The 27,603-nt window shown below is 30.8% G+C and overlaps 2 protein-coding genes across 10 annotated transcripts in view; one reads left to right on the forward strand and one right to left on the reverse strand.

Annotated features, from left to right (window-relative positions):
* The window catches only part of LOC111713865 (desmoplakin), a 42,152-nt gene extending 31,733 nt beyond the window's left edge, over window positions 1-10,419 (forward strand). For 4 of the 9 annotated variants that reach the window (XM_023488836.1, XM_023488833.1, XM_023488830.1 and 1 more), the window contains 12 exons: window positions 188-230; window positions 593-648; window positions 1,082-1,141; window positions 1,383-1,434; window positions 1,751-1,827; window positions 2,972-3,002; window positions 4,035-4,093; window positions 4,832-5,157; window positions 6,909-6,991; window positions 8,372-8,398; window positions 9,905-9,997; window positions 10,305-10,419. In XM_023488836.1, the coding sequence (XP_023344604.1) occupies window positions 188-230; window positions 593-648; window positions 1,082-1,141; window positions 1,383-1,434; window positions 1,751-1,827; window positions 2,972-3,002; window positions 4,035-4,093; window positions 4,832-5,157; window positions 6,909-6,991; window positions 8,372-8,398; window positions 9,905-9,997; window positions 10,305-10,408 (1,011 nt within the window). In that variant the 3' untranslated portion in view covers window positions 10,409-10,419. Of the gene's footprint in view, window positions 1-187; window positions 231-592; window positions 649-1,081; window positions 1,142-1,382; window positions 1,435-1,750; window positions 1,828-2,971; window positions 3,003-4,034; window positions 4,094-4,831; window positions 5,158-6,908; window positions 6,992-8,371; window positions 8,407-9,904; window positions 9,998-10,304 lie in introns of those variants that run through there. The other 5 variants (XR_002767815.1, XR_002767814.1, XM_023488835.1 and 2 more) reach the window with 5 other exon arrangements.
* Window positions 10,420-12,666: 2,247 nt separating this feature from the next.
* LOC111713934 (protein artichoke) lies at window positions 12,667-26,153 on the reverse strand. The gene is made up of 18 exons (XM_023488925.1): window positions 26,038-26,153; window positions 24,462-24,532; window positions 24,058-24,127; window positions 23,297-23,360; window positions 23,130-23,238; window positions 22,381-22,467; window positions 20,128-20,217; window positions 19,349-19,466; window positions 18,638-18,706; window positions 18,362-18,416; window positions 17,418-17,487; window positions 17,059-17,198; window positions 16,159-16,377; window positions 15,478-15,536; window positions 14,962-15,195; window positions 14,523-14,623; window positions 14,259-14,314; window positions 12,667-12,852 (listed from the first exon to the last, which is right to left on the reverse strand). Exons 1-17 carry the CDS (start codon window positions 26,062-26,064, stop codon window positions 14,269-14,271), a joined length of 1,629 nt encoding a protein of 542 aa, XP_023344693.1. The 5' UTR covers window positions 26,065-26,153; the 3' UTR covers window positions 12,667-12,852; window positions 14,259-14,268.
* Window positions 26,154-27,603: the final 1,450 nt, after the last annotated feature.

Consider the following 27,603-nt stretch of genomic DNA (forward strand, 5'->3'; position numbering starts at 1 on the left):
GGACTTTGGTTAAATAAAGCAGACACTCAATAGAACTAGCCGGTGCAACAAGGTTGACGCGGTTGAATTTACTTTTACTTTAGGGTCAGAAATTGTGTGAAGAGTCACTCTTTCATTTCTGAAGCAAACAAGTCATAAATATGTACCAAATATCTCTAGTCCTAGTTTTTTTAATCAAAAATTGCAGGTTCTGTATGATCAGATTTTGAACAGCACTGGAGTTTCAAGAGGTAAACACAATTCGAAGGGTTTTTTACATTAAAATTTCAATCAATATTCATTTTACATTGGTACCTTTTAAACATTAATATGAACAATAATGGGCAAGATACCCTTGTAATTCTAACTTCAAAAAATTAGTTTAATTTCGACAGTTGCCAATTATAAATAATCAGTTTTCAAAGATTAAAGATTATTTCATTCATTCTTGAACATAAAAAGGGTTTAAGGGTACTTAAGGGTGAATCGGACACGGCATTTTATCACGGGAGGGACACCATAAAATAAATGCCCCTTTGAGTGTTGAAAAGGTTCTTTTTTATTATGATAAAACCGAGTTTAAAATAATGATAATAATAAGATATTTTTTCAGAAAAAGATGAAATTCTGAGATCCTGGAATAGTTCAAATCTATCATCTACTGAAAAGGGGATTCAAAATAATAAATTCTAAAAGGGAATGTTTTCGCATTTAAGTACGGGATCTAGAGACATCCACGATATTGTAACGTATAGTGAAATGTATGTACCACGCCTAGAAAAAGAGGGCCTATTATAGAGAATAGGTTTAGGGTTGAAATGCATGTTCATAGCCCATATTTTTCAAACCAACTCATTGAAAAAATAATTAGATCGATAACTTTTACAGTTTGGGTGCAATGGGAAGATTGAAAAAATGCAACAAAAAAACTGCCGGGCCCTGTAATCTACCCTATACATTAAAAAAAAAATCATTAACAAAAAATCCTTTAAATTTCTGTTAATTAAAAGTAAAAAAAAAACTAGAATTCTCATTCTGTTGAGAGTTAAAGAACAGTCAACACGTATTATTGCTTGAATCAGAAATATTTGAATCAGAATAGGCCTTGAAGTACTTGTTTGGACATTGGACTGGATCTCAGATAAGCCATCAATCATACCAAGTAGGGAAATAAAACAGATTATGTGCAGTCTTTCAACTGTAAAAATCAAAATAAAGGTTTTTTTTATAAACATCCTTCATCATAATTTCACAGTCCACTGTCGTGGAATTGTTGGTTACCAAACCGTCTTCTATCTAGAAAAATCAAATCATTCGCGGATTGTCTTCCTAAAGACGTTCAGATCGTATAAAGCTACTTAGTTGGATAAAAAATGATTTTTCCTTTTAATCAAATAATTCAGACAGAGATCTCTGGACGCCGAATCATAGAAACGGATTCAAGCAATTTGACAGGTGAAATCGTTTATAAAAAGCAAAGAAATATAGAAGAAAAAACTATTTCAACTTTTAATTCTTGTTCTATCTTTTAACAAAAAAAGTTCACGAATATAATAATATTTTTTCGTGGATTTTCAAAACTTAACGAAAATCAAAAAGTTTTAGAGATATTTTTTTGTAATTTTGAGCATCCATAAACCTTTCCTGGAGTTATTTGAGGTCTCATAAAAAATGTGGGCCCAACCGGTACAGCCGTTTTGACGTTTATCTGTTACAAACAAATAGACAAACAGACAAACAAAGTATTTATTAAAAAACTTATTATTAAAAGGAGTTTATCTGAATATTGTTGAAGAGATTAAGACAGCGATGCATCAGTTAAACGATAAAAAAGACAATTTAATCACAGTAAGTAGAATTTAAATTTTCATTTGTCATCTATTGAAATGACAACAATAATTATAGCGGGATAAATTAATAACATTTTTCAAATCTCAGAAATCTTAACTATTTAGTGAAGAGAGAATGAGTTCGATTCTTGAATATCGGTTTATTTAAAACATTCCAAATCAGTTAAACTCAACTTTTTTTACAAACTTTTTCATGGTCGATATTTTACATGGCAGGGTTTCCAACAGAAAAGACAAATCGTTGCTCTTAAATTCCGCATTTTTGCAAGGAACCTTTATATTCCGCATTTTATACGCTTCCCGACATAAGATATAATTTACGGAATGTGTAATTGCGTATCGTAACGTTCTGCTTGTTGCATTCATTTTTGCGTATAAATTTTCGCGGAATTGTGCAAAAGTATGCAAACATCGATGGAAACCAAGGAAAGGACTGAGATTTGAATGTGTATGATCAAAATTGAATTATTTTAGGCCATAATACTTATTTTCGAAGATTTGAAAATGAATTTTTTTTATAAAATTGCAATTTTAACGCAATATTATTTTCCGCTTTCGCATCTAAACGAGCGGGGGAAGGCAGGCGGCCATAAGCCACCACTGTTTCCCCTTCCGTGCCACATATTAGCTTTTTTCTCTTCCGGCAGCGTTGAGCCACCACTATTTCCCCTTCCGTACCACCACATTTGACTCTTCTGGGCAAAACTACTTTTTTAAATGGTATATTTAGGGCCTTTAAAGTCTGATTTTAAAAAATCCAGCCGCGTCACTCAAAAAAGCACAACTCAAACCATTTTTTCAATTCTTCTTAAGATAAATTTTTTGTGTGTCGAATTCTTAAACTGTTTTACAATGAAATTTTTTGAAAAATTTGACTGAGTATTGCATCTTGAAATATCACAAAGTCTAATGATTATTCAATTACTGACTCATTACACTAAATCCATCTTAAAATCACTCATTAACCAATTTTCTGATATTTCAAGATGCAATACTCAGTCAAATGTGTCAAAATTTCATTGTAAAACAGTTTAAGAAGGGGAAATAGTGGTGGCTCATGGCTGCCTGCCTTCCTCCGCTCTCTAAACACCAAATAAATCAAAATATGTTTGAAAAAATGACATATTATGTTAATTGTTTAGAAATTGAAGAAATGTCAAGGAAAATATCCAGGTATACAGTTTCTATAATAAGTGACGTCATATGCGGATTCTAATTATGCTAAGGAGACGACATTTTCCTTACATTGGAGCGCATCCAGAGTAACCAACCTTATTAAAGAACCTTGGCCTCCCCTAACCTAATACATCATTAATCAAGTCGTCTTCACAACAATCTTCCAAAGAAATACATTTACTAAATCTTTTAGTATAGCCTGAAAATCACCTTATTAAGTGAAATATGTCTGTGCACACTGCACAATTGCTGTTTTTAAACCGTAATTTGAGGTTAACAGTCATCTCCTGATTCACAGCTAATGGGTCTCAGTTTACATCAAATAAAATACTGTCGACCGAATTTAATGAATTTAATTACGTTGATGAACAGCAGGGTTACCCACAAAGGACGAGACTTCAGAGACGACTCTACGGGATTTATACACGTCTGTTTCCCTAGATTTATAATTCACTACAACTGCAAATTGGTTTTTGTTCTGTGATCATTAAAAGGACTATAAAAGGACTGTAAAAGGACTATAAAAGGACTATAAAAGGACTGTAAAAGCACTGTAAAAGGACTGTAAAAGGACTATAAAAGACTATTAAAGACCATAATTAGGGCAGATGACTTAACTTTATCTAGAAATCGTCATGATAAAGGTTACAATCTCAAAATTTGTGGGTAAAATAACCCTATACCTACCTTCTTGTGGTTCAAATTTGATCCACTGTTTCAAAGTTGAAGATGTATGAATGATTTTAATCGGTGATTCAAATTTGAACCTAGGTAGTTCAAATTTATTAAATTCGGTCCCTCAACCATCGTCAGCAATCTTTGAACTTTACCCTTCAAAAGCTTTTCATATTTTTGCCTGTTTTTATTGCGAACTCCGGGAGTCAGATTTTTAAAATCTCATTTCATATTGAAATATTTTAAAATATGTTACGGCCGCTAATTTATCTGAATTCTTACTATTTGACACTACTTTTTAATTCCTAAATGTAGTTTTGAAAAATTGATTTTTTAAATGTTTCTACTTTTTAGATGTTTTAAAAAACGCAGACCTCAAGGATTATTTCCCAAAAGCTGATCGGGTCACACAGGTAACTTCATTTAAAGGGGTTGTGAACGTAAAAGTGACCCTGCATTTAAAGGGTTCCATATACGATTTACTATGGTGGCGGACGGCATTTTAAAAGCTTTTAAGGCTTTATAACTTACATTTTTGAAAAGACCTTGAAGAATTAATTTTAAAACATTTGTCATTCTGATTGATTTCAAATATAAACATTTTTATATTTTACATTTTTTGGACACTTTTTTCTATTTTTTAAAAGCTCCCTTTTATTGATCTGGTCTTAAAAATTGATATGAACATGTTACACAACTTTATACCCAGACTCTAAAGCCGTTTTAAATAAATATATTTAGACCCCTTTGCCCAGGCCTTTTAATGTTTATTAATGGATATTAGTGTGAGATAATTACTAATTAGTTCATATTAATCTTGTTGAAAGATAATTTAATTCACATTAATCTTGTTGAAAGATAATTTAATTCACATTAATCTTGTTGATAGATAATTTTTTTATGATTTTATTGAAAATTGTTCCAATAACTTTTATTACTCAATTTAATTCAATTTTTTACAAATTTTTAATCCCTATGATGCAGCTTTTGAAAATTTCATATTTTAAAGTTTTTTTTCAACTTCTTATTTTCATTGGTTATCATAGGATTGAAAGTCTAAAGAAAACTGTCTGTTTTTTCCCTTAACATATTCAGTTGAAATAAAGAGAAATGTTTAATGCATTAATTATTTCAAAAATCCTATTTTAAAGGAGGAAGACCTAGTAGCAAGTCCAGTTCTTCTTGAAGTTGATAAAACCAAAGTACAAAATCCTGAACTAGAAACAAATGTGCGTCCACATCTGCGAAAACAAGTTCCTGCAATTAAACCTGGAATTCCAATTCTCCTGAGAAATGAGAACTCTCAATATGATTCCAAAAATAGGTCAGAAGTCTCCCAAAACCTCTCTTCTGAGAAAACCTCGGGTTCCCTTTTGGAAAACATCTCTAACACTCTCAACCCTACAAGCATGTCTCAAGAAACCTTTCCTACAGTTACTGAAGCTTCGGTTGATGATCTGTTCTCTACTACAGTAATGTAAGTTTTAGAAATTAATGACCGGCAAAACCTGTTATTTAAGAAATCTTTAACGAATGCAAGTAGCCGTTATTAAAAAAAATGAACGGTAAATAAAAATTAACGAAAGGACGTGTTTCAAAATCGGCGACTTTCATTCGACGATAACAGACATGATATGAGATCATTGATGTTATTTGTTAATTTAATAAATGTTAATATCAACTATACAAATGGTAATATTAATTCATATTAACATATAAATGTTACAGGTTAATGTTTTTGTTAATGTATATGTTAACAATATATACTGACATCAATCAACTTTAATGAATTGTTTAAAGCCAATGTAAATGTTTATTTTGAAATGGCGCATAACTTATTTATTTTAATGTTTTTGTATGTTGTCTTCAAAGGCTAGCAAAAACAATTTCTGAAATATCTTGTGTTACTGCCACGAACTTTTAAAAATAACGGAAAATACCGTTATCGAACGGAATGTTTCGTGCTAGGTTTGTTAAAACAATTTTACAGAATCTTTAAGGAACGGCTCATAAAAAGTCTGAATGTGCCCCAGTCCTACCTTCGTCTTCACCATTCTATTCAATGTATTAAATAAGATTGCGGCATAGGTTTTAATAGTGCAGTTAATTTAACATTGGAACCAAAAAAAAACAGACAACAGGCTGGATTTTAAGTGATATAAAAACCGGAGCTGGGAATTCTGACCTTTTCGCGTCCATGTAGACCAACTTTAAACATTTATGAGAAAATAATCTCTTACTTCCATATTTTAAGATGCCATTGGCCTAAAAACCTGTGTTTTCGCCTGTAAATGCCTGTTGCTATAGCCGAACGTATAATTTCGTTCTTTAATCACAGATGTGAATTACCCAAGAAATTATTAATTATTTTAATTTTTGTTTGACACACCCTGTTGGGACTCTCTATATTTACTTTTGCCTAAGTCTTCTAATAGTTAAGTTAATTCCTGTTATATTTAGAATAATTACCTAGCCAACTAAATCCATTTATGTATATTAGAGTCATAATATATGTTAAGCTCCAGTAACCCCAACTTCATTTTCTTTTAGCAAAAATAAGTCGTTTAATCTATTATCCAACCGTAATTCTGGAGTTTAATTCTGCACTTTTAGAATTGTTTCCATTAGATTTTATTTTTAATTCTGCTTTTTAAACAAGCTTATTATAACTAGAAGTAACCTTTGCATCAAGACAATTACATACAAATTTCATAAGCTTACCTGCTAATACTATATGACACTAATATTTTAGCACGAAGTTTTCTAAAGTGTTTTGACTTCAATTTTCTCTGTATCTCGAAGGAACTAGTTTTTATTTTATTTCATTCTCGCTAAAGCCCGAGACTAAGTATAATTCAAAAGGTTTTGAAAGTTGAATCTTGAAGCTTTCCAAAAACTTCACTGTGAACTAAAATAAAAATAGAAAAAATAAATATTTTTTTCTTCAAATTTTCTACATTAATTTCAAGGTTGTATAATGAGGTTGCGCTCCAATGTACGGGAAATATCGTCTCCTCAGCATAGATTGATAACATTCTCAAATGACGTCACTGATCATAGAGGCGAGAGTGACGTCATATACTGATTTTATCTTTCTATGCTGAGGAGACGATATTTGCCGTACATTGGAGCTCATCGAGAGTAAGCAACCTTATTATACAACCTTGATTAATGTCGAAAATAAGATAAGTGTGAAATTTGTGAAGTTCGTCGATTTCTTGTTTTTAGACCGGGTGCAATAGACCTAGAACGGCTCCAAGGGCTTTTAAACTCAACTGTTCAGAAACCTCCAACGCTCAAGCCATTGGAAGGTAATACAACTGTGAAGCAAAATATTTACATCTATATACAGTGATACCAGGACACTCTAAAATAATAAGACGACTTTTAGAATCCAGTTTTTACTTTAAAAAGTCCAATGAGCATGAGACGGAGCAGTGCATGTGAAATAATGAAACAGACATAAATCAGAAAATCAGTGATTTAATAGGTGTAAAGTAAAACTATTAGCATTGTTACAACACCAACTACACTTAAGTATTGCTATAATGTCAGCTTCCTATTCCATTATTTGTTGGTTTTCACTGTAATAATGCTTATAAGAAAATGCTTTAATTAGGCATTTTCTGACCCATTCACTTTAAAGTTGAGTCAAAAGTCCCTTAATTCATTCCAATACACAAATTCATTACAATACACAAATTCATTCCAATACACAAATTCATTCCAATACACAAATTCATTACAATACACAAATTCATTCCAATACACAAATTCATTACAATACACAAATTCATTACAATACACAAATTCATTCCAATACACAAATTCATAACAATACACAAATTCATTACAATACACAAATTCATTACAATACACAAATTCATTCCAATACACAAATTCATTCCAATACACAAATTCATTCCAATACACAAATTCATTACAATACACAAATTTATTACAATACACAAATTCATTACAATACACAAATTCATTCCAACACACAAATTCATTCCAATACACGAATTTATTACAGTACACAAATTCATTACAATACACAAATTCATTACAATACACAAATTACTTAAAACCGTTATTTAGATAATTAACGCGAACTACAAAAGTCGGGAAATTAGCTTTGAAAGTATTATTCAGTACCGTTTAAAACGAACATTCGATCCCCAACAAACGGCAGTTTCATTTATTTCAATATTAATTAAAAGCATTAAATTCCGAATCTTCTTACTAAAATGTATCATTTGCTCTCAAACAAATTAGAATTAATGCAAATATTGTATAATCAATTTCCGGTGGATAAATGTTTGAAAATTAATACTCGAAAAATAACTTTCTCATTATCCCGAAGAAATTACAAATTTTGACAAATTACATTAAATACCATTTTAGGTGTTTCCAAGAATATATTTTATAAAATTAATTTAATATTATTTTCATCACAAGCATATTTTTTCTTCCTTGCATTTTAAATTATTGTCATCAACTAATTTCTAAATCTGGACTATAATTATTACACCAATAATTAGTAATAATGGTAATTTTACTAATTTAGACACTAGTTAAAATTATTTAGATAAAAAAGTAAACGAATTTTTTAAAATCTGTATTATTATTGAACACAATGATAAGAATCGAATTATATTGAGAAACAATAAAACATTATATTTTTTTAGATTCGGAAAAACTTCCCGAGACCCAAGGAACATTGGAATGTTCAAATAAGTTATTTTTTTTTAAATTTTAAAATTCATTTACTTTTCTCAATTTTGTTTTATGTTTGAAGAAACAGACTAAATCATATCAATGAAAAAGTCGTCTTTGTTTTATCTTGATTTAGAAATAAATCACCTTATTTGAAAAAGTTAATGCTGATATATTTTTGAAAATTTTAAGAGCAAACTTTAGACTTTAAACTTTAAAGAGGGGTATTAAAACTTTAAAAAGGGGTATTTTAACTTAAAAGAGGGGTATTTACACTTTAAAGAGGGGTATTTAAACTTTAAAAGGGGGTATTTAAACTGTAAAGAGGGGTATTTAAACTTTAAAGACGGGTATTTTTACTTAAAAGATGGGTATTTAAACTTTAAAGAGGGGTATTTAAACCTTAAAGAGGGGTATTTAAACTTTAAAGAGGGGTATTTAAACTGTAAAGAGAGGGGTATTTAAACTTTAAAGAGGGGTATTTTAACTGTAAAGGGGTATTAAAACTTTAAAGAGGGGTATTAAAACTTTAAAGAGGGGTATTTAAACCTTAAAGAGAGGCATGTAAATTTTAAAGAGGGGCATTTAAACTTTAAAGAGAGGCATTTGAACTTTAAAGAGTTGTATTTAAACTTTAAAGAGAGGTATTTAAACTTTAAAGAGGGGCATTTAAACTTTAAAGAGAGGCATTTAAACTTTAAAGAGGTGTATTTAAACTTTAAAGAGAGGTATTTAAACTTTAAAGAGAGGTATTTAAACTTTAAAGAGGGGTATTTATACTTTTAAGAGTACCGTTGTGAATGGGGGATGCTGCTCTTAATATAAATAAGGTCACTTAAAAGTGAAAACCCTTGAACAGCAATTTTTTAAAGTTACTAATTTCCAAGTTTGTGATAAATGGCTAAAAAAAGTCGACTTTAATCTAATTTCCAAGTTTGTGATAAATGGCTGAATAAAGACGACTTTTACTCTACTTTACTGGTTAGGACTGAAGTAGAGATTTTCGGTATTAAATTACGTTTAAACTTAATGGAAACTATCTGATAAGTTGATGAAAGGTCAGAACCTTTTTTTTTATGTGAATCTCAGGATTAAGCACACATTAACTCCTTCTTGTGCATATATGTGATTTGATTTATTTTTCTTTGATTTTCTGTGGTAATTGTACACTGGAATAAACTATATGAAGAGATCAAGTACAAAAGGAATTTAGTCTTTAAACAAACTAAAATTGTCTTACCCCTATACCTTTGCAACCTGATGGTGTAAATCTTTGATAGTTTGAAATATCTAAGGTCTATGACAAGGATATAGGAATTCAAAAATTCAAAATTTGTTCAACGACTCAATTCCTTTTTGAATTCAAAAGCTACTACAGTGGATATCGAGATTAAGCGTTAGTGTTTCGACTTCAGACAATAAGGTTCGTTCTTTCTTAAGGTCGGTTTTTCGAGCAAAAAAAAAATATAAAAAACCACAAAGATTGAAAATTTATTTGAGTTTAGAGAGTTTAGATAAAATACGAAGCAAGATGCTGAATATTAAAGAGCAGCTAGTTAAACAAAAGCAGGATTTACAGCAGAAGAAACAGGAAACAGGTATACACATCAGAAAACAGCAAAACTATGGTATTTACATGTTTAGTAAGCAATTGGCCAGGGTCTAAAAAACTGTGGAATGTTATTAATATTGTGTATAATTGATGCTGTCTTAAAACATATAAATTTATCAGTTGAAAATCATGTTCAATATAATGGATCTACGTACAGTTTGGTACAATTACTAACATGTTTAAGAGACAATTTAAGATTAAGGGAAATGACATAAAATCCCTTCTGCCCCCCCCCCCCTTCCATAAAAAAAAAAACATTATTCTTGTAATATTTAACAACTTGTTTATTCTAGTTATTCCTTCAGAATTGTCTGATGAGAACCAAGATGGGGAAAAAGATGAAAAAATAAATATTGATAAAATCAAGAAAATTCTGGAAGCTACAGATGCAAAATGAATAAATGACCTTATGTGCCGAAAATTTAATTATAATTTGAGTTGTTAAATGGACTGTAACCGTAGTTTCAAGTGACCCTCATTTCAAATATAGCAATGCCAGATTAACAACGGTACCCATGAAACCTAAGCCCAATCAAAAATGTATTCTGATTATAGAAAAGCGTTTATTTCTGTGAATTTCTTAATTGTTTTTGAAAGTAAGAAATCAGCAAGTAACTTTTGAAGAGAAACTGAACAAATGAAAATAATCTAAGCCCTGAATATATAATCTAATGCATACTTGATTAGCCAAGGTTTATAAGGATAAACCGTTAAAATTCGGGCATTGATATCACTTGAAATTATGCTTCTTGTCCCTTTAACTCCCTTCTGTAATATCACTGTTTAACTCCGGCCCGATATCATCAAAAATGTCGAAAGATTTTTTGTGTATTATGAGAATAATTCTTATGTATAAATATCATTTTTTCAGAACAATAAAGGTGTGTTTAATCAGTCTTGTTTAAGTCCTTATAGTCATTAGAGCAGTCATGTGTCCCATAGGTTGCTGTATCCAATGCACTAATAGTACATCGGACGTAAATTTGTTTGTACTAAAGTTCATAGGGGGACTAATATTTGCGAATTCTAACACATATTTTCAACCCGCATGGAAAATTTATAAGCACGTTGACAATATTCTTTATAAATCTTAGTCTTTCGGCTTACCTATATGAGTAGCTCCATACATTAAACATGTTTTAGGACGGATAAAGAAAATATATTTACTAAAACTAAAAGTAAGGTAACAATTAAAGTTAGTAAAAATTACAAAATGTGTTAACACAAATAAATGTTTATTCATTCAATTCTTGTGTAATGCGTTGGAGAAGTCCTACGACGGTCAACCACTATATAGAATAAGAAGACGGCGGAAATAAATGTGTACCATAATCGATTCAATGTTTGATATCTGGTCCCACTCCCAGTCCCACCTCAGTCATTTTTTAATCTGGATAAAATAAAGATATGTTAATTTGAACTGCCTATCGCCGCCGGTTTAAGTTTGAATCACTGATTCAACTACTTCCTTAATCTTTGAGTCGGTGGTTCAAATTTGTACCGGCAGATGGGTAGTTTAGCGATGTAGCTCAAATTCATTAAGTTAGGTCCCGGGTGAACAAAATCAAAAGTAGAGTGCCTAAAATGTCGTCTTCACTAATTTTGTTGTCAAACCTTACGATTTGATTATTTTGTACTTAAAAATCAAGCTGTTGAGTTAAACTGTGTCCCTCTAACAAAAATTAGAGATAATATTTTATTTCTAAGGAAAATTAATTACGTCCGTCTCTCCTGACGTCTGGAAAATTTAAAATTCAAACAAAATTATAAGATTGTATATAGTAGTGACCCTTCATGTAAATAATGGTATGTCCGATTCACAATTTTATTCTTTTAATCGTTTTCTGATCAAAGATCAATTAAATATCATTTTTCTTGTCGGAAAATCTATTATCATTTTTCTTGTCGGAAAATCTATTATTTTAAAAATCAAAACTTCTTCCTCCATATGAATCCGAAGATGCCCCTGACTCCTTAAATGTGAATTCTCAGTTGCCCCTGATTCCTGAGACTTGAATCCTGACATGGCCCTGACTCTTAATAGACTTAAATCCTGAATTGTCCCCGACTCCTGAGACTTAATTTTACTCAGGAATTCTGATCCTTTCTGGTTTTGACTTCCCAGTTCTGTGAGTTCAAGCTCTATAATCTCTTGCACCGTATTTACATCGTTCAAAACTGGAGGAATTCCTCGTAAGGACTCTTGATTTCTCCCTCTAATTAGAGAAATATAACAAGAAGGTTTGGGCTCAACTTCCTATTTGTGGCAGAAATCAAGCTTAACTGCCTTTTTAAATCAGGAGTCCTTACAAGGCATTCTAATTTTACGACGGTGGAATTACAGTGTGGCTTGATGAGTCGTTAATTTTTGACTTTCAAATTCTAGATTTTGATGGCATTTTAGCTATCTTCTGTGTATTTGATGTTGTTCTTTAGTAATTATTTACCATGATCGCTTAAAAATCAAGTTTTTTTTAAAATGAACTGTGCCTGTGTACACTGCTCAATGTTCAATGGACTATTTAAAAGCATAACTCGAGTTTAATAGTCGTCTTATTATTCCACAATTTTCTAGATCTCGCTGTAATTTTACAGTTTTACATGCCTTATTATGCCTTAATGTTTTCCTTAGTTACTATTGTAAAAAGATCTATATATAAACATATTAATTTTATTCTTGTTCACATATATGTTTTACAATTTAAGAAAGTAGCAAATATCATAAAATTAGAAAAACCTTTGCAAGGATACTTTTACAAAAATTTATTTTCCGCCATGTTTTGAATCAGCTGCTGTAAAGGAGATACAGTTGGTGGGAATGGTGGAGGTGAGCAGTGGAACCTGGAAAATATTACCATAGAGTCGTCTTTGTATATATCAATACAATTAAGACGACATCCGATTTATTTTTTTTATTTCTACTAAGCTTTTAAACTGCATTACTGTAGACTTTGGCGTCCAAATCTTGAAACAGGGTATCGTCATGAAACCTAGTGTGGGAAACCTGGTTTTGTAGGTTCTTTTATTTAGTTTCTGTATAATCTCCACTTAATCATCTAGAGCAAGTTGAACAGAACAAATACAGATTTTGAGGCAAATCGGGGTTGCACGCCAAATAATCGATCCCCTTTGATCTAGTGAAATTTGTGAGGTATGGATACACATAGAGCATGGAAACAAGAAGCTGTCAGTTAATAACTTTTCTTTGTTTTCTTGTAAACTTTTTATTTTTGAAAAAAAAAAATTAGAAATAAAAACTTAAATAGAAAAGTCGTCTTCAATGTATTGATGTATTGTAATAGATGCTATCGTATTAGTATTGGTATTGGTATTAGTATTAGTATTAGTATTAGTATTAGTATTAGTATTAGTATTAGTATTAGTATTAGTATTAGTATTAGTATTAGTATTAGTATTAGTATTAGTATTAGTATTAGTATTAGTATTAGTATTAGTATTAGTATTAGTATTAGTATTAGTATTAGTATTAGTATTAGTATTAGTATTAGTATTAGTATTAGTATTAGTATTAGTATTAGTATTAGTATTAGTATTAGTATTAGTATTAGTATTAGTATTAGTATTAGTATTAGTATTAGTATTAGTATTAGTATTAGTATTAGTATTAGTATTAGTATTAGTATTAGTATTAGTATTAGTATTAGTATTAGTATTAGTATTAGTATTAGTATTAGTATTAGTATTAGTATTAGTATTAGTATTAGTATTAGTATTAGTATTAGTATTAGTATTAGTATTAGTATTAGTATTAGTATTAGTATTAGTATTAGTATTAGTATTAGTATTAGTATTAGTATTAGTATTAGTATTAGTATTAGTATTAGTATTAGTATTAGTATTAGTATTAGTATTAGTATTAGTATTAGTATTAGTATTAGTATTAGTATTAGTATTAGTATTAGTATTAGTATTAGTATTAGTATTAGTATTAGTATTAGTATTAGTATTAGTATTAGTATTAGTATTAGTATTAGTATTAGTATTAGTATTAGTATTAGTATTAGTATTAGTATTAGTATNTTATTGTTATTGTTATTGTTATTGTTATTGTTATTGTTATTGTTATTGTTATTGTTATTGTTATTGTTATTGTTATTTTTATTGTTATTGTTATTGTTATTGTTATTGTTATTGTTAATGTTAATGTTAATGTTGTTGTTGTTGTCGTTGTCGTTGTCGTTGTCGTTGTCGTTGTCGTTGTCGTTGTCGTTGTCGTTATTTGTTACCTGTATTTTGTCAGATTGGCGAGGGATACTTTAAATTAACATAGGAATCTTGATTTCTAGAAAAGAAAGTTGTGAAGGATATTTTAAAGTGTTTGCAAAATGGAAAATGTTTTTTAGAGCTTTGCCTGGGTAAAATTTAAACTTGTCATTTAATTATATTATTTACCAAAGCTATGTATCTGTTTAAAAGACTGAAAAACTCGAAAAAAGTAATAATTAGAAAGTTATGCGAAAATACGACATTTATAAAGTTATCATGTTCACCTGTCTAAAGCATACACAGGATTGTCAAGGATTTCCTCTAAACCTCCAGAGGATTCCTTTTCTCCAGTTAGATAAACACCATAATGTCGATACCGTGATACCTTAATTATTATTTTTGTCACGTTAATTCATTCGAGAATATTTAATTTGCACTCATTCCTTCATTTTTTTTCCAGTGAACATCTATTTAAATGTTACATACCCGATTGAAAATGTTAACCTATATACTTTTTTCCTGGCTAAAATGATAGAGAGAATCATATTTTCAATCCCCAGTTTCCTATTAACGGCAGGATATATACGGAATTAGTCTATTTGAAGATAGAAAAATAATGATATCGATCCCTAATGATATCTAGTTAAACATTTAAAAGCTAGTTGTGAATTTGGAACTCTTTAAATTAAAGTTAACAGTTCCTGAAAGTATGTTTTAACTCACCACAGTTAAAGTGATAACAAAAGACACAGTTGCAACAGCTGCAATAACAGTAAACTGGCTCCAGGTTGATACATCAGCTGTCATGCTGTTAAACCCAGGCTGAGGGTCAGAGCAGCTGTTTAGGTCGGCGCGCACTAGCTGGGACACAGGAGTGCGCCTAAGGTTTGAAGGTTCCGCGCAGCGGAGACAGGAGGAAGAGGAGGGAAGAAAACATGTTCCCCAGTACATCAAACTCTAAAAAAGGATTAAATTGTTTTTACATTATTTTTTTATTTTCTTATTATTCCTTCAAATCATAATTTCATATAATCTTTAGTACTTTTCTTTAAACTGCCAAAGCAATCAATGAAAAACTTAAAGAGGTCAGTCTAGTTCGTTTGTTTACTCTTTTTTGTTTGTTTGTTGGAGAGGCGTGGTTTGATGAAAACATAAAGTGATTAAAAAATTGTATTTTTTGGTGATTAGTCAGTGTTTTTATTTGCATTAATCTATGTAATTAATAATTAATAAGTATACCTTGTCCAACCAGTCTAGTAGTGGACCTATTTTACATTCATTACAGATCCACGGATTTCCTAAAATTATATTTAAAATTGAAAAAAAAATTATGTGTTCATTGCTACTTAAGAATCAAATCTAAAAAATGTATTATTCTATATTCAGCATCGTCTTACACTGACATTTGTTTAACGGGTGAATGTTGTTTAAAAATTTTCAATTTGAATTTGAGGCACATATACATAGGTTTTAACTTGCAAAGAAGAAAGGGTCGTAATGGACAGATTTGGTATTTTTGTTTGAATTTACCAACATGAAAAAAACAGTCATGGCTTTTAGAAATTATTTTTAATCACTAGAATTCAAATAAAAATTATATTAAAGATCTAGGAACAAACCGTTCTTTTCTCATACTAATGATACAAATTGTACCAAAATAAACTTTGGTTCCATTTAAAACAAAATAAGAAATTTCAACATTGGGCATTTAAATCGTTTTCAGTGCTTTGAAAACGATAATTATTAACTATATCTCTTTAAGGGTGACTCTATTTCCGGCCCACTGTTCCCTCCGGTTCATTTAAAGCAGCCAGAGCACGCTGTACAGTACAAACACGGGCAAAAGTACACCAATGAACCACCCACTTCTATCTATCTATCTACCTGTCCGATATATAATTTAAAATTAATATACTTTACCTTGAAGATAAACCATTTCAAGTGCAATGCTAGAGGATACACTATTAAAAAATCCAGCCTCTAAACCTCCAAACAGATTCAGGGATAAATCGAGGCTGACCAGCCTTGGTAGAGCCTCTATGAGCCCAGGTTGGAGGTCAGTGAGAAGGTTAGAACTAAGGTTTAGTTTCTCCAGGTGCTCAGTACCTTGGAAGATACTTGGAGATACAGAAACCAATCCTAAGAAACGGTTTCACAAAAATAAATAAATCAAATATTGTCTTTAATTGTTATACGAGAAAATTTCAAAATTGCTAATTCTATTTATTTGCTTTCTTTAAACTATACTTTGTACCAAAAGTTGAGTCTTTGCCACAAAATCAAATTTTCTAATCCCTTATGCTTTTAACTTGATGGTTTACACCTTTGACATTTCAAACATAGATCATTTAATCTAACAAAATTCATCGTTTGAAATATCTATGGGTTGCAAAGATATAAGGATTAGAAAATCAGAGGTTACAAAGACTCATGTTTCTTTTAACCCTGAGTGAAGATATGCAAAAAGACGATAGTTTTAAGACTTGGTTCGTATTATATATATTTTCTCTTACAAACTTTGCATAGCACACACTTTTACAGTATTTTACTGTTTTAAATTGTTTTTCGTTGTACCTTTTAGGAGGCAATGAAACCTTTAAAGTTTTAAAAACAGAAGCGAATTATTTACCATCACTACGCACGGCATTGAACATGTACTCAAGGACTTGTAATTTCAATAATCAAATTTAAGACTGGGTTAAAGGAGCTGTAAGTGTAATTTCAAATGACCTTCCATGAAAAGAAGGCCATCCAGATTCACATTTTAAAATTCCAAAACTCCGGTTTGGCCACAATATTTATTTTGTAGGACTTTCTTACCTAGTCCTGCTGCCTGTAGAGAAGTAAGACCTGGAGTAAGGTTGAGTAAGGATTGAACCTGGTCCTGGTTCAACATATTCCCTGATATATCCACCACCTGGAGAGAAGGTTGGGACGAGAGAAACAATCCGCTCAAGTCCCTGACAGCAAAATACAAATTTTTTAAAAGAATTTTATGTTTAAACGTACAATTTGTACAATTTTTTTTAACGACTATTTCGTAGTTTAGAATTGATTAGATGGTATTATTATCAAAATGTTGTTTATTTTAATGCTAAGTTATTTCAGAAATAGTTTTGATTGATTGATTAATTGATTAGCTAAAATTTGATTGATTGATCGATTGATTTATATGTTTCCTAATATTATTGAATGCGATGTTTAGTTCTCTGAGTTTAGAAGATGGTTCTAATGGGTTCCTATCCATTTCTAAATAAACCCAGAATTTTAATTTTTACATTCATAGTTAATCATTTTATATCTTTATAAGAAAATAATACATTTGATGTATTGATTGTCCGTTTTGTCGCTTAAATAAATCTTTACAACTTGCTCTAGCAGCGGAGCAACCTGAAATTAACCGAAGTTTTCAGTGCATAATAATTTTCAAAAAGGCTGGCAATAGATTTATTTGAAATAGCAGGTTTATGAAATTAGAGATTATGAGAGTGAATACTTCTGATATCATTTGAACTATCTACACTCTAAACATATGTAATATATAATATGTATGTATATCAATGTGTGTGAATAAATCTTTAAACCTAATAGTTATAAGTATATTATAATGTTTCTTTTTGCCAAAAACCGAACATATAAAGATTCATATCGTTTCAAAACGGTAGGTGTAACTAATAGATTTAATCATAGAGAAAGGAAACGAATAGGTAAAGCTTACTTCAGCTGTACACAACCAACCACCCTATTAATTAATGAATAGAGTGGTCGGTTATATACATCTCAATATGTTTACGTATTACCGTACATCTTAAGAAGGCTTTACCTCTTTGTTTCTTTTCTCTATTTGATTTAACAGAATTCTTATTTTGATATTTTTATCAGGTCTATGACATCACTATGGATTAAAAAAATAGAATATGTTGCAACTGTTCAGTTCCATTTTACGTTCAAGCCTTAAAATAACTAGAATCACTATTCTATATCAAAGCGAAAACATTCATTTATACTGATAAATGAATTAAGTTCTCACTATTGAGATCAGACTCTTTTTTGATTATTGTAAAATCACATTTGACTATACGTGAATATATATGTGATTAAAAAACATGAAATCCTGGGTTCCCTGTAATATTGTTTTTCTCCAGATGTAATGTCTCCATTGCTGGTATCTCGAGAGCCTAGTGGATAGAAAATAAAACAATTATTGAGAAATAAGAAAATCTCTTCAATGAACAAATTAAAAGCCAAATAAATTTCTAAAATAAGTTTAACGTTTTCAAATTATAAAATACAAAATAATAATTCCGTGAGTTGTGAGGGTGACCCGTTCATAAATAAATATATTTGTTGATCTTTTAAAACAAGAAAGTTTTTAATGTTTATTTTTCCAATATCTAACCGTGAGTAAATTGATCTGATTCCTTGATAAATCCAGATTCTTAATAGTTCTCAGTATATGAGGCTCAATCTAAATATTATATTATTATTATACCATTAGGAATAATTTATTTGGTCAAAAATAGGACTTATTACTGCTCTGCTTTATAGTGTTTAAACGACATTTAAACCCACATCCCTATTAACCTCTCCTGTGCCAAAAATACCCTGTGGGTCAATTATTCAAAAATATTTATAAAACTTTTAACTAACCCTTAGTGTGCAATTAAACTCTAAAGGCGTTTGTGCAAAAAAAGAGCAACTTAAATATCATAGAGAAAACTTAATATGACAGGAAATTCAAAAGAAAGGACAACTTTATGAATAGATAAGATATATCATGCGAAAGAACATTGTAAAGATATCATAAAAAGAATAGAACGGATTGTATCTTGCTTCCAGATAGGTTTATATACCTGGAGAAAGGATTGTATCATGTTTCCAGATAGGTTTATATACCTGGAGAAAGAATTGTTTATGTTCCCAGCTAGGTTTATATACCTGGAGAAAGGATTTTATCATGTTCCCAGCTAGGTTTTTATACCTGGAGAAAGGATTTTATCATGTTCCCAGCTAGGTTTATATACCTGGAGAAAGGATTTTATCATGTTCCCAGCTAGGTTTATATACCTTGAGAAAGGATTGTATCATATTCCCAGCTAGGTTTATATACCTGGAGAAAGGATTGTATCATGTTCCCAGCTAGATTTAAAACCCGGAGATGTCTAAGAGAGAATTCTATCTTTAAACTTCGCAATCCACATTCAACACAAACGAACTCCTGCAGATTCCTAAAAAATTATATTTTCACCTTTAATGTTGAACTCTGTACATACTGGGTGTGCAGAATTTTATACATTTAAAGTCTCAAATTTTCGTTCTATAGTGTATTGAGTTGAAGTCTGAACTGGGGATTTTTTCCTTTACAATTAAGTGCGCAAAAATTAGGCCTCAAAACCCTGATCGGAAGGGATTTTTGTGTCACCCTGAGGAGTAGTTAAATGAAAAGCTAAGATGAATTAAGATGAATAAGGAAATAAACAAAGAAAAAAAAACGTTTCTGATTCAATACAATTAGGATAACTAATGATGATTAGGGGTATGAGGATGAGGATGAGGATGAAAATAAGGATTAGGATGAAGATGAGGATGAGGATGAGAATGAGAATGAGAATGAGGATGAGGATTAAGGTGAAGATTAAGATGAAAATGAATATGAATATGAATATGAAGATGAATATGAATATGAAGATGAAGATGAGGATGAGGATGAGGATGAGAATGAGAATGAGAATGAGGATGAGGATTAAGGTGAAGATTAAGATGAAAATGAATATGAATATGAATATGAAGATGAATATGAATATGAAGATGAAGATGAGGATGAGGATGAGGATGAGGATGAGGATGAGGATGAGGATGAGGATGAGGATGAGGATGAGGATGAATTACCTGATATCCATGAAAATCTCCTGATCAATTACCAAAAGATTATTTCTGCTAAGATCCAGAGTTTTGAGAGCGTTTAGCTTGTAGAATATTCTAATTCCAGAACCCACCATTAACATTAAAACTGATATCATAAATAATTCGGAATAATGTAAATTGAATAATGACTTCAAAGTCGTCTTTGACATCGGATATAGTTTGCAGCATTCAACATTGGTAACGTGAATTTAGCTATATTTTTTTGTGAAACAATCATCACAGAATAGTCCTAGTCCTGTCATTTACAAAATGTGGACTGTCATTTTGTGATTTTATAATTACAGGCTCATATCAATGATTTTATTATTATAAAGATTTATTCACACACAAAGATATAAATACATATATAAATGGTGTAGTTAAAATTTGTTTAAATAAATTTTTTTTAAAATACATAGAACATTACATAGATAAGACATTACATGGATAAGACAATACACGGATAAGACATTACACGGATAAGACATTACATGGATAAGATAATACATGGATAAGACATAAAATGGATAAGACATTACATGGATAAGACAATACATGAATAAGACATTACACGGATAAGACATTACACGGATAAGACATTAAATGGATAAGACATTACATGGATAAGACATATTACATGGATAAGACAATACATGGATAAGACAATACACGGATAAGACATTANAAATCACAACAAAAATTTTTCGCACGCATGATACAAGTGATTTGCAATATTCTGGGCCCCAACTTCTCCATCTATACAATTTGAAATTGTTGTATTGTATAGATGGAGAAGTTGGGGCCCAGAATATTGCAAATCACTTTCAAGAAATCTATGAAAATTTAATAGTGGTAAGCATTTTTCCGTAGTTCCCCACAATAATTTATAGGGACTGGAGCACGTGGTCATTTTTTTTTACATTTACGGCTTCCCTAAAGAAGAGAAAAACATTGAAGAGTATGTAGATATATTGTTTTTGTATATTGAAGGCTGAAATCTCCAATTAAGCTTCAAATTTTCAGTAAATAGCTCTTTATTAAATTCTTAATCTTTTTTTGTTAACCCTGTAAAAAAAATTTAACAATACGCACCAAACAATGGATTGAGAAAGAGATCCTAATGAGAGCTAGACTGTAATATCAGTTGTAATGTTATAGAGGCTTTAGACTTTATTCCAAGAGATGAGTGGTATGTACGATTTACACCGATATTTACAAAACCTATTTCTGAGTAAAAATGAGGACGATATCGGTATTAATAAATCTTGAAAAGTGCTGAATTCTCACAATTTTCTTTCCTTCATTCCTTCTTTATCACAAAAAAGTTGAAATAGGACCCTTGTGAACCGGACATGCCACCATAAAACATAAAAGGTTACAGCCAGTTCGCACAGTCCCTTTAAATCTGAAATTCTGAAGAAATATTTTCTAAAAATCTATTGATTTCTAATATTTTATTTGATATTACAATACGAATTATTTAATATTTGTATCAAATATTAATGTAGATTAGTATGTGGGAGGGGATAGGAATGTAATTGATAAATTCTCGAAAAAATGTGATATCTCTTGTTTTTTAAACAACATTAAAAATTTAAAAATAGTTAAATATCAAAAATAAAATCAGGTTTTTCTAATCTAATTTTAGTCAGCTTTTTGTTTAATTAATTGATTTCTAGATCAATCCTATAAAAAGCTAGGTTTATTCTCAAGTCAAGTGCTATTTGATATATATTGATTTTAAACTCCCCCGGGGGCAGGGGGAATTTTATTTTATTACCCGGGGAGGATCGGCGGGGGGGGGGGAATGCAGGGGGGATATTTTACGATAAAACAACAATTATCCTGATATAATCTCTTACGTCACACAAAACTCATTCTAGATATTTTAGAAATAAGAATTATTAATTATAAAAATCCTAAAATCTAAAGTAGTCCAAGCAAATAAAGATACAATTTTGACATTAGGGTCACCCGCAAAGAATTTATTTGGTCTTCTTTCTTTATTACAGTGTGGCAATGGTTTTCCAAATAATTTGGCAAAACAAAAATTAAACTGAAGCGACCTCGTAGGAAAGGACTGAATAAATTCCGTTCAGTCGTCTCTGAAGTGATATCCTTTGTACGTGTGTTTTACAAATTTAAAACTAATATGTATTTCTTAACTTAACCTTGGGGGTTTAGTGAATAATTGGTCAAGAAAAAAAGATGGCCGATAAATTGCAAATGGTGGATTTCCTGGTTGCGAGATCAGAAATCTGGTTTCCGGCAAGAGATAAACTCTCTAACTGTTCCACGTGGTGAAATGCTGCTGAAGGAATAGAACTGAAAAAAAATACATAAAATGATGAATTAGTTAATGATTAGTTTGATCATGAAATAGATTTTTTTACGGTGAAATAGGAAGACACAAATTAGCATGGAACACAGTAATTGTGGAGTGTATACCGACCCATTTTACTAAATTAGTACTTTCATAAGTGTCTTGTACAGGGTGTCCCAATAAACATGGGATTTCAGTGACGAATTCGATAAAATAATTCTTTGATTTAGTATAGTGATACCTACTGTGAAAGCTGTAATCTGTAAGAGTTTCGTCTGCTATGTTCACATTTTGTTTGTTTATGTTTTGACTGCATACGGTTGTACTTAGTAAAACAAGAAAATTACAGTATACAAACAGAGTAAACTTGTCCGTCTTCACTGTTCATCTTGCGGAGACATTATAGACACATCTTTTCAGTTTTTTACACTTTTCATAAATAAACTCTAGTAGACATAATAATATTATGGATTTTGAAATTAGGTATTACAAATGCTAATTCATAACAAAGACGATATCGAATTCGTCTCTGAATTCCCATGTTTTTTGGGACACCTTGTATAAAACTATTTGCTCTGTGACCTTGACCAAATAAAATATTGCCATAAAGTTGTCTTTCTATTCTACAGTTTTCTGGTTCTCACTGTAATTAAGTAGAAATTACCTAATACTGTTGTCGGCTAGATTCAATTGTCGAAGAGAGCTGAGTCCGTCGAAATTATATTCGACAATTCTTGTTATATTGTTAAACGACAAGTCGAGAATTTTTAAACCTAAAAATTAATTTTAGATTTTTTCTAATTCATAAATTTTTTAAAATTTTTTGTTTACCTTTTAATCCCCAAAGGGTTCGTTGTCCTATGTTAGGAATAGTAGAGTGGATAATACGAAGCTCCTAAATATAAAAAAAATATTTAAATTTAAAAAAAAAAGTTATATAAGTCATGATATGTTTGTGCTATTCAAAACTTAGTTCAGAAATACGCAGTTAATAATAAAAGAAAAGTTTATATACTCTGGATGCGCTCCAGTTTACGCAAAATGTCGTCTCCAGAGCAATGGACACTCCTCATATGACGTAACTGAGTTTTGGCTTAAGATGAAGGGACAACGTTGCTGGTGAGAGGGGGAGGGGGGATTTTTTCCGCATTTTACAACTGATAAAAGCCTTAAATATAACCAGGAGCATTTACAAATATTTCATTCTCGACCTTTTAATTAGAACTCCTTCTTCTTTTGAGAATTTAACTATACTTCTTATAATTTAATGCTAACCACACGGTTTTCATTTACTAAAAACACTAGTATTTATTTTTGTAGAATGACTAAATTATGTTATCAAAGAGAGTAAGGATCGTATATACAGCAGGATTTTCTGTGAAACCAGGGGTGTACATTTTCTCGACGAATTTTTCCCCCCTCTGGAAGTTATATATGCCTAAGTTAGGGGTTTATTCGCTGAATTGGGGGAAATTAATGATTTATTGAAAAAAGTTTAGTTTTTCATTTTTCCCTCAAATCATAAATATTCTGAAAAAATATACACCCCTGTAAAGGCTGAAAATAATATTAAAGTGAGACTTAAATTTCACCTGTAATGAGTTTAACTGTCTCAAACTAGGACCAAGGTTCAGGGTGTTTATCCCTAGTTTCGGAATAACTCTAAAGTTTAAATCTTTATTAAACACATCAAATTTTAATTAAGCTTTTATCAAATACAAAATATCTAAAAATTTTAATCTTTAATTGAAGTGTTGATGTAAACTATTAAATTTTTAACCTTTATTTAAAATTTAAAATTGAATTTTCACAAAAAGTTAAATTATGTAAAACATAAAGGAAACTATCTTTGAGGATTTTAACACTTGAATGATCATTTGGTTTTGGTTAAAGGTAAAACATTGAGGAAGAGATGATGGGTCTTTACTGATCACTGATCAAGGCTTAGATAGAATATAGATTTAATCGATCATAGAGATGATGATTATAAAGATCCCTGAGTACTGTTGTATTCTCTGGAACCTGATCAACAGGAAAATGATCTCGAAAATTTCCTGAGCAGACAACCTGAACAAAACAATGTCTTATACAACTCATTCTCAGCTGAAAACTCTTGTGTTGGAAACCCGTAATCCCATTTGCTAAATCTCAATATCCACTGCTTAATTCCTTCTTTTGGACAACTCTGCTGGGTTCCGACCAATGAGAGTTCTCTTATTAATTTTGAGCAAATTTCCCGACTTCTGATTGGCTGCTCGGTGTATGCAAACGACACTCTGATTGGTTGAATTTTAAACACTTTCCTGGATATAAAAAATAAAAATTATATTAATCTTAAGGTCAAAAAAGAGGAGATCAAGCTTTGATCTCTCGATATTCACAATTTTATAGTATTCAGCTCTTTTCATTAAAAAGTTTCCGCCATAGGCTTCATAAGTTTTAAACTTGAATAAATCTAGAAAATAAAACGATTCAGAAATGTTCACAGAGATCCAGGCAGCTACATATTGTACATCATTGTATAGGACTTGGCCAACTTTTATGTATTTCATCCCCCTGGTCTTAAGTTTTAAATTATGAACTCACTTAGATATTTTTGTAGCCCTAAAACTACAACATTCTTGTTTCTAAGTCAGTTTAAAAGAAGTTATCTTCAAAATACGGATATATTTTTAATTTTGGGGATTTGAAGTTCAGTCTTAAAACTATATTTCATTTTTTTTTGATCCATATATAAATTAACCTCTCAGAATCAAGCAACACACCTTTAGGAAAATCCGATCTTTTGAAACAAACAACCATCATTGGAGAAACTGAACTTTTGAATCAAACAACCATCATTTGAGAAACCGAACTTTTGGAACAAACAACCATCATTGGAGAAACCGAAATTTTGAAACAAACAACCATCATTGGAGAAACCGAACATTGGAAACAAACAAAATTGGAGAAACCGAACTTTGGGAAAACCTACCGTAAACGTATTCCTACACAGTGATCCAAGGTTTGTAAAAACTAAAGCTAAAAACAAGTGCTATATAGTTCTAAAATGTATATGTTTAGGGCTACAACAAATTAAAGGAAAAATCAAAAGCAGGCGCTGGGAGACTTTAAAGTCGACTCGGTCTGTGCCTGTGCCTTCTAATATCTAAAGAAAAGTTTTGGCCTAATATATAAACTATTTATAGTTTAATATTTTGCTGAGTATAAAAAATTGACGAAATGGTCAGTTAGATTTATTTTAACTAACGTTTCTTTCCCGAATTTTTGTTAATTTCTACATTTCTGTTATTAAAAGTGAATGTAAGCGTAATTTCAAATGACCCTCCATGCAAAAATGGCAATGCCTTTTCGCAACAGTACCCTTGAAACCATTACCTGATCAATAATGTGGAATATTTTGTCGTTTTTCTTGATCTAAAATGTTTGATTATGAAGATTCTATATGTTTCACTGCAGTATAAACTCACAATTAAAAATCATATGTTTTCAAAATTATAAACATTGATATCTGAGACAAAGCTTTTAAGTCCGTGAATCTTATAAAAGGGGTCACTTGAAAATACGCTTACCAGTGTTTTTAAGATAACTTTGTCCATCCTTGATATAAATAGTAAATACCAAGGAGAATTGAATACAAGGAGGGGGCGATTGGGTTTCCGTATACTTTGCTATGACGGTTTTGGACTGCTGAAGTAGTTTTTGCGTAACAACAATAATAAAGATTGTAAACAATAACACAAATGATAAACAGACATCTGGTGCATTTCTGGCGTTAGATGAAGATTCACCGTATGCTAACTCAGGTTTGTTTACATTAGATCGGCTGCCTTTGTTATTGTTGTTACGCAAAAACTAGTTCTTCAGCAGTCCAAAAACGTCATAGCAAAGTGTACGGAAACCTAATCGCCCCCTCCTTCTATTCAATTCTTCTTGGTAAATACCATCTAACAACGATGTTTGTTGCTGGGAGGAAGTTGATAAACACTGTTTAGAATTTTGCAAAATATATTAAGAACTTCCCTAGGCTAGATAGTAGGGTCGGGGGGAAGGAAGATAGTAGTTGTCGAGGGAATGGGGGGGAGGGGGGGGGGTAATTATTGGGGAAATCTGTTATAATGAGTAAAGGTATGAAGATATTTATAAGAAATTATACCACAAAAAAATGGGTATAAAAAGAGGAAAACATTTTAAGAAGTAATCAATATTCAATTTCTTAGATAAACAATATTGCTTCTTAGGCTTGTATATTCACATCGATGTCAACAAAAAATGTCCAAAAAGTTAATAAATTAGTATTCTCTAAGTATAATCAAGGGTCCTCTAATAAAAAACTGATTGCTTGCCTCAAACTCTTTATCTCTCTCAACCTTATGGTGGAAACCTTTGATATTTTTAACTTTGGTCATACAGAATTTAAAGTTTATGATATAACAATTTCAAATATTTTTTTTGGCTAGTTATATTTAATATAAGAGAAAACCAAAAAAACATTTGCAAGATTAAGCCGTCGCTAAATCGAAACCGGTTTTTGGTAGATTTAGGCCACGGCTCAAATTTATAATCACAGATTATTTAATCCAGGGATGGTAGATTATCTCTTTGTTATGAGTTGCGACGAGTTCCTGCAAATTAGACAAAATTGAAATGAAAAAGGGGGAATATTAATTGAGAAGGGGAATAAGGTGTAAGGTGGGGGAATTCAAAACCTTGATGAACCTAGAATCTCTAGAGGTGGGGGGGTATGGATGACACAATATATACCACTGGATTTATATATATTTACTTTACATGGTGTGTCATCGTACAATATATATAGATATATATAAGTTATATCTAGATATAATTATGATTCCATATCGTCTAAATATCTAGGGAGGAGTGTATCTAATATTTTTCTGTATCTGATAGGACTAAGAAGGGGAAATTTGAAATAAATATTAAAATATTAATAGTCCCCTATACACAAGGATATTATTTACAAAAATTTGAGGACAAATTTAAATACTAACCCTCCCCCCCTCTCCTCTTCCATCCCCTCTCTCCCCTCCCCCCCTCCTCCCTCTTCCTGCAACTTCACATATTTTTAGGAAGGGTTTGTATTGTATTTTATGATGTTATGGCTTCTATCAGTTTTG

This window comes from Eurytemora carolleeae, unplaced genomic scaffold, assembly GCF_000591075.1.
Source record: "Eurytemora carolleeae unplaced genomic scaffold, Eaff_2.0 scaffold3, whole genome shotgun sequence".
In the NCBI taxonomy this organism is placed as follows: Eukaryota; Metazoa; Arthropoda; class Copepoda; order Calanoida; family Temoridae; genus Eurytemora; species Eurytemora carolleeae.

Excerpts from the sequence above, each read along its gene's own strand:
- LOC111713934 (XM_023488925.1), bottom strand. The coding sequence starts at position 26,064 with ATGGACAAAGTTATCTTAAAAACACTG. Across the intron at positions 24,128-24,461 it reads GAGAATACAACAGTACTCAG|AGTTATTCCGAAACTAGGGA; the intron begins GGATCTTTATAA and ends TTTAAACTTTAG. Across the intron at positions 17,199-17,417 it reads ATCGCATTCAATAATATTAG|GGACTTGAGCGGATTGTTTC; the intron begins GAAACATATAAA and ends TTTTGCTGTCAG.